Source organism: Pseudochaenichthys georgianus, chromosome 13 (assembly GCF_902827115.2).
Source record: "Pseudochaenichthys georgianus chromosome 13, fPseGeo1.2, whole genome shotgun sequence".
NCBI lineage: Eukaryota > Metazoa > Chordata > Actinopteri > Perciformes > Channichthyidae > Pseudochaenichthys > Pseudochaenichthys georgianus.
The window spans coordinates 32,536,020-32,552,227 of NC_047515.1; the positions used below are offsets into that span (position 1 = coordinate 32,536,020).

The window sequence follows — 16,208 nt, forward strand, 5'->3', positions numbered from 1 at the left end:
AATAAAGTTTTGATTCTGGTAGTTTAAGGTTATGCCACTTTGGGGATTTCACAGTTCCAAAAAGGTCATACAGCCTTAATGTAACTTAGTTTGATCTTGTTTTAGATTTAGGGCATGCTTGCAGTGTGGTTTTAGGAATTGCAATTTGTAAATGTTACATTATATGTATTTTAGACTAGTCTTGCTAAACACAAAATCGTGTAAAAACAACCATATTATATCAATCAGTATCACTGATTCTAAAAAGTGTGTTACTACTGTAAGGGAAACTTCTGTGTAGCAATGCAGTGGGAGTCACCGACTCAGGAAGGAGACACGGTAGAGCAGGAGCTTCGATGTCAAACACTGGAGGTTTATTTGGAGTTACGGCCGGAGGATTCACATCACAAGTCACAGCAGTCACGTTCTGACTGCACGGGAGAGTTGCCACGTCAATTATGGAGCGCCTCTCTCTTGTTAGCCCATTTAACTGGTTTCACAGAGAGTAATCAACATATTTTGATAAGATAGTTTAAACAGTTGGGCACACTGAGTTACTTGCGTTCGTCACTTATGGCCTCGAATATGTCACACCTTGGAGTCCACAAATAACAAAGAAGGAAGTGTCCCAGTGCACCCACAACAACAGACCATCTGTGACCAATGTTGACCGGTCACAGAATGGGAACAATAATATTATGGCTGAAGCAGCCTATGTCCTTAAAGGAGGTAACAGACGTCAGGGTTGGTCCTGCACGTCATATCTACGAGTCTAAGACAATAATTTCCCTAACAACTACGTCTTTCCCCGTGTTGAAAACATTAATCTCAGAGGATTTTCCATCAAGTCTTTTATTATCATTCAGATCACCTGTGACTTGCACAGCAAAACACAGCTTCCAGTTTCCCTCCAAACACTCCTTACATTATAAAATTAGAACTCTTTAATACATTCTTACAAAACAATGTGTATAAATCATTAAACACACTTGATATATATCTGTACAGCAGGCACACTGTGTATATATTACACTTCATAAAAAAATACCTATACAAATCCCACACTTGAAAATCCCACTTCAAGTTTTTATCAGTAGTTGGTTATAACCTGCAGATAATAACCCAAGACTTTAAAATAAAATACATCAAATAACACCTCAGCAATCTCATGGAGCCTCATATTTGAGGAAACGTTTTCCAGGGAAGACCATAACAAACACACTCGCTCATGTCACAGAACACACACACACACCCGCTCATGTCACAGAACACACACCCGCTCATGTCACAACATACACACAGTACACACACACTCAGGGGCAGCACACACTCACACACATATCGATATTTGTACATTCCTATAGTGCACATCACATTTTCTTTAAACAAACCATCTTTCTCTTGGTTTGATTACCCCCACTAGTAGAAGCTCAGTTCTTCCATGGGAACACATGTACACAGACCATTCTGTGTTTACCCTTTCACGCATGCAAACATGCAATTGTACTGACACGTTAAAGGAACACTTCAACCTTATAATACTATATCAATGACTCACCTTGAGTTCTGATAGAGAGAAAGGTCTTGATGAAAAAATAAAAGGGGGCGGCATTTAAGACATTTCCAACTTGCACAATGAGTAGTGTGCCTGTGCAAGGGGACGACTGTTAAGCGGAGTGTTTCAACAGGTTTCAAAAAGTGGCTGTGTTTGAGAAGTAGTGAGCTATACTGGTTAAATACGAGGTTGGAGTATGCTTACTGAATTTAACCGTTCTATGAGAGTGTGCGATTTTAATAAAACGCGCCCCTGATTTACTTAAATCATCAAGACTTTTTTCAGTTTTTCGTTTAACTTGGAAGTAAACGGTCCCTTTAAACCATATAAGGTCCCTCTCCAGTTCATGCCTGACCCAAACCTAATCCTGATGGGAAATGTAACCCCAGGACCGGCTTAATATCCCCACTTTAAAAAGGATTGTCCTTATTTCATTGTTATGTTTAGAGGACAGGTTATGACAGGTGCACAAGAACACCCACTGCCCAACACATACTCACATTGCCACAAAGTAAGATTTTCATAAAAGGCCACGTGTTTGGAGAATACAGACAAAAGGTCCACTTCTCAGTCAACTCCATCTGCAGCACAGCACCACAGATACAGTTGACTAGAGGCTGAATATGTTTGGAGAAGATAGTGAGAGCCTGAGACGTCCAATGAGCAAAGAGAGAGACGGGATATAGCCCCATTGTTATGTTGCCGGCCAGTCTCCATTTAAAAGCGGCACTTGGGTCTCGGATGCAAACACTGCATGCAACTCCACCCCGGAGTCTTGCTCCTCTTCCACCTTCACTTCCTCCTCCTCTGGCAATGCCTCCTCCACTCCTCCTCTCCCCCGGCGCCCCCCCCTGGCCCGGTGGCCCTGGCCCCGTCTCTTGCGCAGGCAGAGGAGGCCCCTGAGGTTCATGTGAGCCAGCGTGACCTCCAGTGTGTAGTAGAGCGACCAGAAGAGAGCAAAGCAGCCCAGCAACAGCAGGAACTGGAAAGGAAAACAAACGGAGAGAGACGGAGCGAGAACGTAAATCACTGAAGGATGCATGTGTGGATGTGGTTAAAGATAAAAAGAAAGAACAGTTACAAAAGAGGGAACTAGAAAGTCAAATGGATGAGCGAATGTGACCTAAGTATTCCTTTCTGGTGTGGTTTAGCTGGGATCTATGACTGAAGGTCTATGGGATTGATTTTCATCTTTGCTATAAGGTTGGCAAAACACTTTAATACTTCTTCAAAGATGCATGGGTTGACCTAATTCACTTTGACTCTCACAACGTCAAATTTCACATCCAAATCCTAAATGAAGGTGAGCATTATTTGTTTATTTTTTTAACACAAAGTAACTGGCAGGAAGAACTTCTTGCCAGCCAGTGTCTATCCCCCAATTTCACAGATGTATAAGGTTTCAAATGAGAGGTTATGGTTATATAGCATACACATCTGAGGTCTAGATCTGCCATTAAAGAAAGGTGTCTGTTCCTTTGAAATAATATCCACAAAAAAGGAAAAATAAATAATGTTGGGCTAGCAATTCCATATTATCCTGAAATTGAACTTTAATGTCATGAGGCGTGTTCCTGACATGTCTGACATAGTGAGTCAGTATGAACATTTGTAATGTCCCAGTATCAGAACTATTGGTTTTATTCTGTGAAGACATTCATATTAAAGAGAAAGATGGTCAAAAGTGAACGGTTTACCTTGAGGCTGTTGGAGGTGAAGGGGCTGATGATTTCTGGAGGGATGTCCAGGCCTGGAGGGCAGGGCAGAGAGAAGCTGTTGTCCAGAAACTTTCCACTCATAGCCTCTTCCACCAGCCTGTCAATCAATGAACAGCCAATCAACAAGCAGATCATTTATTTTTATTTTATTTATTTAACAGGGACAGTGCACATTAATTAACATTGAGTGTGCCAGAGTTAGCCAAGAAGATATTTTTCATCTGTAGTCCCTGGACATATTTTATAAGTCAACCTAAAACACATTTCATTTTAAACAAGTAAATACAATACAATTAAAAACATGCAACATACATTACTCGAATACTTAATCAACTTTCTGAATTTTGCTAATTAAAATGCTCTGAATCAAATCAGTATGCTACAACGAATTCAAATGGGAATAAAAAACAAAAACACAAATCCAGGGCAAACAGGCGTTCGACAAAACTGAAGATGTCCATATGGCAGCGTGTTCTTACCTCTGCCTCTCCTTGACCTCGCTGAAAGTCATAGAGGAACCATACAGAGTCAACTGCCACTGCTTCAAGAACCCCACAGAAGCACACTGCTCAACGGATGGCTCCTCTACAGAAGCAGAGAGAAGGGTCAGTAGGGGGGGGGGGGACGTGTACATGAGGTCACAATGAAACAAAATGACAGAAATGGGGACATGTCAGTTGTGTGACTGTGTCTTACTGTGGTCAGATATCTTGATGACGTACTGGCCTTCAGCCTCCTCTCCCCAGCAGCGCACAGTAGAGAAGGTCCAGTCCTGGTAGCCTGAAGAGTCTCTGTGTGCAAAAACACAAATATACAACATTATTAGATTATAGTTTAAAGCAGAGGTGGGAGTAAGTCCCACATGTGCAAGTCATGAGCAAGTCTCAAGTCTTGACCTACAAGTATCAAGCAAGTCCTAAGTCACTGTGATGGGAGTCAAGCAAGTCAAGTCATTGCTCAGGTCAAGCAAATCAAGTCAAGTCATACAAAATTCTGATGAATAAGCCCAGTTTCCGCATTTAAATCAGTGGTTATGAAAATGGATTCAAGCCACACTGTGATCTTCATTACATACACAGTTAATCATTTGAAATCTAATTTAGACCGATGAAAATCATATTCGATTCAAATTAACCCTAGAACTGCAGACAATATAGCTAGGATTCAAAAAGTCTGTTCAAAAAGGCAGAACTCTAGGTAAGAAAATCATATAGGGCATTTGCAATTACACATATTTAATTTAAATGTATGTTAACACTAGAACCGCCAACTACTGGTTAAACCTCTGGTTTAAAGGGATAGTTCGGATTTTTGTGGGGTTATACGAGGTAGGTATATTTCCACCTCTACACCTGAGCCGTCAGACACCCTTTTCCAGTGATGAACTGAAGGCTATGCTCGCAATGAAGCCGTCACACTCATTTAAAAAAGTAAACCCCAGTAATTTGACTTTACATGAGACTGAGTATCTGGTCTACCTCTGCCTCAATGGGTTTTGTTTCTGTTGCTGTGGGACTTTAGGTGTTTTAAAAGGTTAGTTTGTATTCACTAACGATCCACAATAACACAAACGAGCAAAAGGAGACAGCGATAAATCCAGCTACATCTTTGTTGTGCAATGTATAATACATTGTGATACACTGACTATGGATGAGAACCTCATACAAACTTCCTTGTAACGATCCAGTCTATCCTTTTAACATCTGACGTACAGTTATGTGGGATTAATGCTGATTTCCCTTTGTGTCTATAAGACCTAAATCTCATCCTCCTATTAAAGGTCACCTATCATGCTATTTTTAGGCAATAGCATAGGTCTCAGATATATAAAAAACATGTCTATGAAGTGTTTTTCTCAAAATACACACATATTCATGTATAAAAGACATTAAAAAGTGCATTTTGCATGATAGGTCCCCCTTAAAATAAGACAAAGATTTCTCTTAGCTTTTGAACAAGTGACGTTTTACTGTTCTCAAATGATATCAATGTGTGGGTTTGTACCTGTCGATGGCGCGGCGTGCCCCGATGACTGACGTCATATTGCTGGGGCAGACCAACACGATTTCCACGTTGCCACGGCAAGGGTTGGTTAACGTCACGGTAACGGCCACGTGTTCCAGTGTCTTCATTCCAGAGTGTTTCAGGTCGGCAGCAGAGACTGAGAGGGAGGGAGTACATTTTACTCTTCAATATTATTTGAACATAATACAACAAATCTTTAGAAACATTATTATGCAATCACCCTGTTTTTAAGACTTTTTTAGAGAACATCTTAATGGCACACAGATTGCAATTTATTCTGTTTTCCAATTATCCAAGATAAGAATGATAAAATGGATGGATGGATGAACTGATATTAGAGGATGATCTCCTCAAAATACATCAGTTTGACCATTGTTGCATTCTGGGTAAAAAAGTGGCAAATTGGCATCAGACTCTTGATGTTTATTCTTTACATTCTGCCCTTAAAAATATCTGTCAGTGGTCCTCACCACCCCCCGCCCTGCCCCTGTAAGTGTCTGGTATTTCCCGGGCTCTGACTGCTAATGAGCCGTGTTGCTCTCTGACCATGTAGGGCTGCACACGTCCTCGGGGCGCGGGGGGGGGGGGGGGGGGGGGCGCAGGGGGTGAGCAGTGTAAACAGCAGAGGTGTGGAATGAAAGACCGAGAGTCAGGGGACAGATGTAGAGAAAGAGGGAGGGGAGGGACGGTCAGGAGATGCCAGTGGAGGAGAGGCACAGAGGGCGAGGCGAGCGCAGTCGATGGGAAATGAGTAAAGTGGAGGGGCAAACAAAGAGGGCAGGGATTGAGCAAATATTTGTTCTTCTGCTGCTGCAAATGATTTGAAGTTAGAGTTGGATAAAAGGCATGGCATGTTGAAGCCTGGGGGGCTCATAGCCAACTAGATGTCCACTGCTTGAATCAACAAGGCAATCAATTTAATGGACTGCATTTATATGATCCTTTTCTAGTCTTTGCAACCACTGCAGTATTCACATTCCCTTTCACATTCATAGAGAGGAAGAGGCTGCCAAGCGAGAAGCCCCCTGCTCATCAGGATCAATAGAAACTCACACACTCACAAATCATTTGCCATGCCGTTTGTGGCTCAGTAGCTTTCCCAAGGGAACTTTGCCATGTTGAATGCAGCGGCTTGGAATGAATGAATGCTTCATGAGCAATAGCAGCCCCTATTATTAATATTTGTTATGAAGGACAGGGCGCGTTAATAACATCTATAAGTGACTATAAGCTCGGAGCATACTTTCTTGACAAGAAAGGAGAAATGTAGTGCTCTCTGAGGTACACTGTGTCCTCCGTCATGTGTTTTTCTCATTTTCAGAACAAAATCCATCCCTTTTTTCCCTCTTTGATCCCATTCTTTCTCTTTGTTTGATAATAAACTCAATATTTGCTGTCAAGATTATCTATGAGTGCACAGTTCAACTGCTGAATCATTTTATACATCAGCTAAAGGCAATCCAATCCAATACTGTGGATTCGACTGGTTTTATGATTCACATGGAAGTCTAGCCGTTTGAAAGGCTTCAGAGGCACTACAACAACAAACACTGCTGAGTGCAGTATGACAGGCAGACTGAACTCTGGAAAATAGCCTGCCAGAGATTTGGCCGAGACTGATTGAATAGGAGATCGAATGGAAAAATGTTTATTATAGTAGTTTGATTTGACATTTATTTTTTTAATTAAACTGTCAGCAACTCTAAGGTACGGGTGGGCACACACACACACACACACACACACACACACACACACACACACACACACACACACACACACACACAACACACACACACACACACACACACACACACACACACACACACACACACACACACACACACACACACACACACACACACACACACACACACACACACACACACACACACACACACACACACACACACACACACACACACACACACACACACACACACACACACACACACACACACACACACACACACACACACACACACACACACACACACACACACACACACACACACACACACACACACACACACACACACACACACACAGTGGCCCTTACCACAACGAGCCCATAAAAGAGGGAAGATACAGATCGAGTGAGGGGGGGAAACGGACGAGGTAGAGGAAAAGGCTTTTGCTAGAATGAGGTCACCATGTGTGAAAGAGTGTGTGAGGAAGTTAGAGACAGAACACATACACAGACAGTGGAATATAACAGAATCAGAGCAAGAGAAGAGCAAAAAGGAACTGAGGAGAGTTGTCAAATACAGTGACAGAGAGCGGGAAAATGTTTTGGTTTTTTTTAAAGGAAGAATTTGGAAAAAACGTCATCTAGTATTTCAATGTGGACACAGAAACTAACAAACAAGAGAACATTGCCTTATAAGGAGAGGCAGACTGAGTGAGGAGCAGGCAGGGAGGGAGGGAGGGCGGGAGTCAGCTGTGGTGCAGTGTGTAAACTCAACAGGCAGCTGTCCAATACCAGGTGGGGGAGAGAGGGAGAGAGGGAGAGGTGGGTTACCTTTCCAGGTGAGGATCATCTCACCGGGATAAGCTGGGATGCGCTGCTCTTCTTTTATTACTGAGCTCTGATAGGACACAAGAAACGGCACTGACTCCCATACCTGAGACAGAGTGTGGAAGGAATTTTAACATCATGATAAACAGGAATGCAATGCAGGCACTCCAAAATATAAGAGCAAGTAACAACAAGGAAGGAGATATTGAAGAGCCTTTATTGTAGAGGCTAAGATCCAAGATACAAATAAGGGAAAACAAGGAAGCCTATACACAGAGAAAACTAAATAAATATATTTTGTGAAGTCTATGTTAATAAACCGATAAGAACGTTCCCCTTTCCTTTGATCCAGTATCTTGGAAGCTTTAGGAGCACCAGACACATTATTGATCCACGGCTGAGTAACCAATCTAAAATATATAGTGATTTGTGTCCTTATATACCTTAGCAGCGTTGACGAGTCTCCACGCATTGAGTACACCGAATCCGTGCTGGTGGCTGTGGTTGAAACCAGCTCCGTTCGTCCTCCAGTCTGCACTGTTGTCACACTGTAAGAACAGATAGAGATATAGAGAACACACATCACGCACTAAACATAACGTTTGTGGAAAAAACAATCAGTCAATAAATGGATTGGCCTGGAAAAAAAAGTAATTCAATCTGAAGAAGTAATCTATCGTTTGCAAACAGTGATCATCACATGTTCTTCTTTTACAGGAGATTCAATGACTCAGGAAAAACATAAACCAAGATAAATACTCATTTTATTATTTTTAAATTGAGGTCACATTAAAGATGGCCTGCAGTTTTTGACCAATAGTAGCACGAAGCAGCATATTTGGGTCCCAGTTACATTGAGCAAAAAACAATCTGCATTGTCGTGCTGGGTCTTTATACAGTAACATCTTATGCAGTGACACACTTCCTGAGTCTTACCATGGTGGCGGTGTAGGTGATGATGTGCTGCACGTCCCTCCAGCTGAGACAGGGACGGACCTGCAGCATGAGGGCCACCATTCCCGCCGCCAGGGGGGCCGCAGCAGACGTGCCAGTGTGGCCCTCCGTACAGCCGGTCCCCTGCAGCATGGACCAGTCGGACGTCACCTGTGGAAAGACGGATGGGCTGAGTACGACCATGGAACGTTATGCAGAGAACAAACACACTACAAGGGTGGCAACAGCTCTGGCAGGAGTCTACACAAACTGCCACTCTCATGTGTAAGTCTACATTAACCGCTGATTGAATGCAAACCTTTCGAAAAAGTACATCCAACACAAGCTTTGCTAAGGCACAAAGGTTCTCAACCTAAACTAACAACTTGAGGATAACTCTTCATCCGGCACCAGGGCCATAAAGAGCCCTCCTGACAAAACGGTATATTTACTGCAGGAGGTCAGAGGTCAACACTGTCTGTGTGTACAGTTCATGGAAAACATGTATGAGAGGGGTTTAAAGCCCGAGGGAGCTCCAGCCTTTAAAGAGATGAAAGGATGTAAAGGGAAAGAAACACGTTGATGTAAAGATGAAAATGAAGAGTAGTACAGGGACAATTAGTGGTCGACTGATAAGGTTTTTTCAAATGGCAAATGCTATTATTAAAAAAGAAAAAGAAAAAAAAGGTGGCTGATATATATAATGCCTTTTTTAGCATCAGATAAGTAAAAAGCATTTAATAAATACTAACAATTGAGAAATAACATTGCTGATCAACTTAAATGATCGTTTATTTATTCATTAAAAACTGTCTGCATTTTTTTATATAATTTTAATATAATAACTAAATATATGTCTTGTCTACACTAGGTAATTAAGTTACAGTGCACTAAAGACAGTTTCTGAGAGACAACTTCATTCTTTAGACCATTGATCTTGAAATGGCATTAAACACCCCGGTGTATTGGGTCTTATATAGATATATATCTATATAAGACTCTAATAAAAACGAGTTACATAGTGGTTGAACTGAACAAAGGTAGGAAAGGAAGGATTAATGGAAGAGATTACAGGTTTGACTCGATGTGTGGGGCATCTAGTAGACAGTAATATCCACCAATATGCAAGGTGTACATGATCATAGACACCTCATATGTCTTCCATGTACACTGCCCTCTATGTACACAACACTCTGGTACACACATTAGGACCGCAGCGATGTGAGGTTGAAGAATTCTAAGCCTTCTGTGTTTACATGAGGAGGACGTGTGGCCCTTCCCCAACAGCTGTTCCAGTCATGCAGAAGGTGGAGCTAAGGAGCTATCTATATGATGAGACTATATAAGCCTCTGGAGGCTAGACATTGTTTTCTTGATTCCCAAATGTCCCCTTATATTGAATTAGTGAATCCATTACTCTTGAAACAAGATTGTAATCCCTATGAGGCTTTAACTTGATTTACAGGATGTTTAAAAAAACAAAAATCTCTCTCTGTTAATGTATTATATGTTATCCCTTGTTTTTCTTTCTTAGCGCTAGCATAATCAAGGATGATTGCTGGATTAGTCTCTAGAATAACATCAATGGACAGGAACCTTTTTGAAAATAAAATGCACAAGCTGCCATCAGGACAATTTCCAATACCGATCATGGATGGAAAACTCCTATTTTATGACAATCCCAGACTTTACAGACTGACATAAAGCTCATTCATGAAGGCAGCTGTTCTTGATGGACTCTAAATGGGTTCTTAAGATTAATACACTAGTGTGGTAAGCACTTGGCGGTCATTGGTTGATCCGATTTCTCGTGAGAGAGCCCATCCTGGCTAAGCTCTTCTCTTCCAGGCAATGATAACCCAGGGAAAAACTGTGTTGCGATGGTAACACTCAAACAACTGAAAATAAAATCAGTGGCTTCGACCGGCCTTTACTCCAGCCATCCTCCCTCGTCATCGCTTCAGATAAAAATAGCTTCTTGTCTTCCCGATGTGGTGCTGCTCATGACTTTTTAAACATTTGTCATAATCAATAAAATTAAGGTTTTCAGACCACACCGAAATGGGTACATATATATTTTACATGTCATGTTGCGGACTTCATGGAAAAAATACAACCAATTATTCCATTGTTAAAATAGGAAAAATTATAATAGACTTTGATGAAGTTACTTGTCATAACATTCATAAAAACCACCATCAGAACCGCTGGGTTCAAGTTTTTTTACAAAGGGAAATTATAAACAAATTTAGTTTTAAGTCATTAGCTTTGTTACAAATGTCCGAGGGTTTTTGAAAGAGAAGTTGGAAGTTGCCGTTTCACTGTGACTCTGGAAATTAAACTCCTGTGACTGACAGCAGCACTTTACTGTGTACGTTCATTTATCTTCTCAGGTGTCACAGAAGCACATAGAGAAGTAACTATATGTTAGAGAAATAACTATATGTTAACTTGGATTAAAATGAGAGATGGAGAGAGAGAGAGAGAGAGAGAGAGAGAGAGAGAGAGAAAAGAGAGAAGAGAGAGATATTTGCGAGTTGCATAAGAACTGGTAAGATAGCAGGGTTTCCCACACATAGACTTTACTTGGGCGGGCCGCCCAGGTATATTAACGGCCACCAAAGTATAATTCGCGAGCCATTTAGGTTTAATTTTTTTAATCCGTCCGCGAGCATGACGGCATCTGCGATCCCTCGCTCTACCCCTCCCCATCGCGTGAAGGGTCTGCTTTGTGCGCTCCGCACAGTAACACTGCTGCGAGGCACGGGCGAACAGTTCATGAGCGTGCTCACTAGCGCACCTCCCCCCGTTCATAAAGTCAAGTACCCCTCAAAAAGGTCAAAAAAGTTATGTGCCCCCCTGCTTATTAACCTTGATTAGACCAACTCCAAAAATCACTTCATGACACCTACTTCATTGATTTCCTGCATCCCTGTTGGTTCTTAAGCCAGACTGTGTGTGTGTGTGTGTGTGTGTGTGTGTGTGTGTGTGTGTGTGTGTGTGTGTGTGTGTGTGTGTGTGTGTGTGTGTGTGTGTGTGTGTGTGTGTGTGTGTGTGTGTGTGTGTGTGTGTGTGTGTGACCTACAATGCTCCTCAGCTTGTTTCCCCCGCTGCTGAATGTGACAGCCAGCATGGATGCACACTCTTCAGCGTAGAAGGGCTTTTTTCCTTGCTCATCAACCGCACCTACAAAATACAAACACACACAAAATAATTATTGATGGCCCGATGCCCAAATATCCACATCCAAAACACTTACACACTTTTGCGTCTTACCAATAGTGATGGTGTAGATGGAGTTGGCGTAGCCGTCATAGTTGCAGTTGTCGTTGTATTGACCTCCGTTGCCGCTAGCAACCACAAAGATGCTGCCGAAGCCTTGTCTGCCTGCAATCACCCCGTGCTGCAGCGCCGCCTGAGGATGAAAACAATGGCCATGCTGTGATAAGAAGAGGGACGTTTGTACTTTGGAGTTTTTCTACATGGCTACTCTACTGCTGTAAACGATCTTTTGCAGTGCACTGCCTCCTGCAGGACAACATCCACACAATCAGCCTTTTTCTTACCTTGCCCAGGGGATGGGGTCCATCCACAGTGTGTCCATCATCATCTGGACCCCAACTAGAGGAGAATTGAGCCACAATCAGATTCCAAGCAAGATTTTCCTCATAATGTAATATGGCATAGTAAAACATAGCACTTAAATATAACAGACCTCAAATTAAGAGCAAACAAAGGCTGTCAGGGCTTTGTTGAATAAGTGACAAATGAACATATGTGATATTTTTACTGATATTTTACCGTTACATTTTTACTGTTAGAAAAGCAACTTAATTCAATAAATACCAGGGATTAAAAAGAGAGGTCTTTGTTACCTGCAGCTGTAAATATCGTTGATCTGGTAGTGCTTGTTGAAGGCTATGGCCTCCAGGCTGTCTGTCAGAGGGCCGTCCAGGACTCTGATTCCTGAACAAAAACAACAAGGGAGACATGTTTTACCACACCATTGCTAACCCAACGTTTTAGCTTCTGTCATTTTCTTGGGTTATTTACATTAGGAAGTCCAAGTTTAATATTCCAAAAAGTCTTTACCTGCCACCTTGCTGCCGTAGGCCACCCCCACAGCACAGAAGCTGTTGTTGGGAACGGCTGCGATCTCTCCGGCACATCGCGTCCCGTGGTGGTTGTCGCTGTGGGGGTCTGGGTGAGGCATGGGGTCGGGGTCATCGGAGTTCAAGTCATAACTGCCCTCAGGACTCTAAGAGGGTAGAGAAATTGTTATTGGAAAATGAATGTCTGGTTTGCACAGCAATGATAAGGTTGCAATTCAATTCAGACTTGGTGCAGTAGACACAGAGTTAGAAAAAAAACTGCTACTACAATGAGAAACTCTCACAACACATTATTTGTGTTAATCACTGAACTATAATAGGAAATATAATTGAATTTAGTTTAGATTAGATGTATTCGCTGTACTGCTCTGCTTTAAGTAACCATGAGGTAAAAAGGACACTTGCAGTCATGATTCCAAACATCCAAATTGCTTCATATTCAGCCATGACAGCATATCACACAGCTCACTTAGATTTAACATTAAATATTTACGGTCCATTGTTCATAGTGTGGAATAACCTTTTGTTTCCACTTACATAGTTGGACTGGATGTCCAGGTGGGTGTGCTCCACCCCGTCATCTACCACCACCACTGTGACTCCTTGGCCAGTGATGTTGCGCTCCCACACCCCTGTCACGTTGATATCCATGCCTTTACTTCTGAAATTGTGCTGCCAAAACAAATAAGGGAAGCAAGAAGACGGCAAACAGTGAAGGAATGAATTCCAATAAGTACAGGTATTTCCTGTGTCTACTTTGCGGTGGTGCAAAGATAAGCATAAGCATCACAACAGAGTATTTTCATTTCCTTAAAATATTTCGGTTGTCTGATGGTTTTTGTATGGTTCCCATCTTGACTATGACTCCCTGGAGAAGGAGATTCTGTACCTCAAAAGTACCTTTATGGTTGAAAAAGAAAAATGAATAAAATCACCCTGGATAATGATTAGTAACGTGAACTCTCATGTGTATATTTCCACCTTACCTAGCCCTTTATACATACAGGATGCTGTGTGTTAAGAAATGTAATAGAAGGTGCAACAGGATGTACTGTGCCTGCACTCTTCACGTAGTACTTTGTATACTGACTGAGGAGTTACAAAAGAAACGTATTGCTCAAAAAGTTACAACTTAGTCAAATATTACATGCAGACATGAGACAAATTGATATCATCTAGTGTGACTTCACTTTCAGCGGACATCATTTTCATTGTGTGTATAGATATATACCAGTTAGCTAGACTGTTACAAAGAACAATAATAGCCTAGATTCTTACCAGATGCCACTGTTTAGGGTAGTTGGGGTCGTTGAAGGCCATTGATCTCTTCGAGCGGCTCAGCACTCGCTCCTGAGAGTACCACAGGACATGAGGGTGGGCTGCCAGGATGTCCCCAGGCCGGACACTCCTGCTCCAAACACTAGCTACAGATCCAGGCTTTTCAGAACACAGCAGGTAGTGGCCTTTCAGCTGTCCAACCTGGCCCTGGTTCTTCAGCCCAGCCTGCTCTGCTACCTGGGATGCAGAGATGATAAATTAAACTAGGACAATATTTCTAAAAGCGGGCACCTTGTTGTTCCCTAATCAAACTTCAGTATTCCCTGCAGATAAATGGGTTTGTTGCAGAAAATAGGATACAGATGGGGAGGATTCAGCATAAAGCAAAACCCCTGTTCTTAATCATCCCTGACTTTTGGGAGAATTCACAGAAACACTATATAGAAAATACTCAAATGTTGGCAGTAATTGTTTATGAGCTGTAGCGTACCCTGTTTGCTATCACATCCAGGTTCACAGAGCTCAGTTCACCGTCTTCTTCCTCATGATCTGGGTCAGAGAGGAGCCGGACGGCCCAGGACTGACCCAGGCCGCAGGAGGGTGAGGGCCAAGGAGAGGGGGGAGAGGAGGGGGGAGAGGAGGTAGATGGGGAAACAGAGGGCAGGAGAGTCAGAAGTAAGAGAGTGATGGAGGTAACAAAAAGAAGGACCAGGAAAGTGGGATAATAGGGTGTTGCCATGGCAACGGAGGGTGACACACAGGGCTGACCAGGCAAGCCCTCATCAGCTGAACAGCAACCTGGAAAGAAGACAAAGACAGACGAGGGTGAAGAAGGTCTCTTGTTAGTTTTGAGGCCAGATGGGAACGTGTGGCTGGTTGCTTATCGTCTGTGTGCTGCATTCAGAGGCCACTTATTAAATTCACAGCATCGCACTAACTGGACGCCAGTTCACAGAGCTGCGGCTGCACCACATTCCATTAACACTGTGGTTACATCAGTGTTCCTATGCATGCTACTGTGAAGAGGCTTTCACAGATTAATGCTAATCTATTAGCCTTGTTCATTTAGACAATTTAAATAATTAGAGGAAAATGCCTCTGCATTGAAGTGAAACATGTATACTTGTGTTGACATGAACAGGTGGCAAATGCAGGCATGGACATGAAGTAAACTGCAGTTATAATCAGTGATCAGCAAAAAAAACGAAAAAAAAAAAACTATAATTGCGTCCAGATTAACCTGTTAGGGAGGTGCGGGTAATATGTCACTCCCAACACGACGGTTTATACATGGCCAATAATTAGTTGTCCTCCAGACACCTGTTGTGTTACACTAACCCCATACATTGTCAGTCAAATAATGGGGTGGGGGGGGGGACCTTGGGCCCCCATTAAAAATAATAATGAATTGTATAAGAAATAAAGACCCATCAGATCAAACGCCCAAGTTGTCTGATTGTCCTCGTGCAAAACACCGAACATCAGCCAGCTGCTCTGACCACATTATAAAGCATATATGTGCATATCATGTACACGTAACGTTAAAGGGAAGTGTTAGCAACAGATTATTTTTAAAAGAGTGACAGTATATTATTTGAAATTCCGCCTCTTTTTGAGTTGCATGTGGATGTGGTGAACCACCTGCGGTCTGGTAGGCTAAAGCTAGCTCTCAATTTTGCTGATTATTTAGTTTATATTAAGCCATGTATGCTAATCGCACAGCTAGCTGGGTTAGTCATATAAAAGACTGGGACTAGGATAGTAACATTACAGCTATGATAAAAATAAATACATCAGTAGAACAACAGAATAAAAGTCAGAACTTGGACTGGTACTCCAGTTTCAACCGAGGCATTGCTGTTGCCATAGTAAGTCAGCTAATATCCCGAAGCTCACTCTTAATATAGCTGTTCTTTAGTGAAATAGCACAGGTCAAATCAGAATCAATCAATCACGATCATAAATCTTTATCCTACCTTTCCACTGAAACCGTCTTTCATCCGTTCCTCGTGAAATTCATGAGCAACATTAGGCTTATCACCTCATTTCCGCAATACAGAAGTCACAACATCAACGTATTACGTCATAGATTT

At 42.2% G+C, this 16,208-nt stretch overlaps 1 protein-coding gene across 1 annotated transcript; it reads right to left on the bottom strand.

Annotated features, from left to right (window-relative positions):
* Positions 1-331: 331 nt before the first annotated feature.
* pcsk7 (proprotein convertase subtilisin/kexin type 7) lies at positions 332-16,208 on the bottom strand. Its single transcript, XM_034097754.2, has 17 exons — positions 16,092-16,208; positions 14,606-14,913; positions 14,116-14,352; positions 13,375-13,509; positions 12,818-12,983; positions 12,601-12,691; positions 12,292-12,346; positions 12,002-12,140; positions 11,811-11,911; positions 8,729-8,896; positions 8,236-8,340; positions 7,796-7,898; positions 5,257-5,413; positions 3,949-4,043; positions 3,732-3,837; positions 3,232-3,349; positions 332-2,516 (listed from the first exon to the last, which is right to left on the bottom strand). Exons 2-17 carry the CDS (start codon positions 14,852-14,854, stop codon positions 2,229-2,231), a joined length of 2,313 nt encoding a protein of 770 aa, XP_033953645.1. The 5' UTR covers positions 14,855-14,913; positions 16,092-16,208; the 3' UTR covers positions 332-2,228.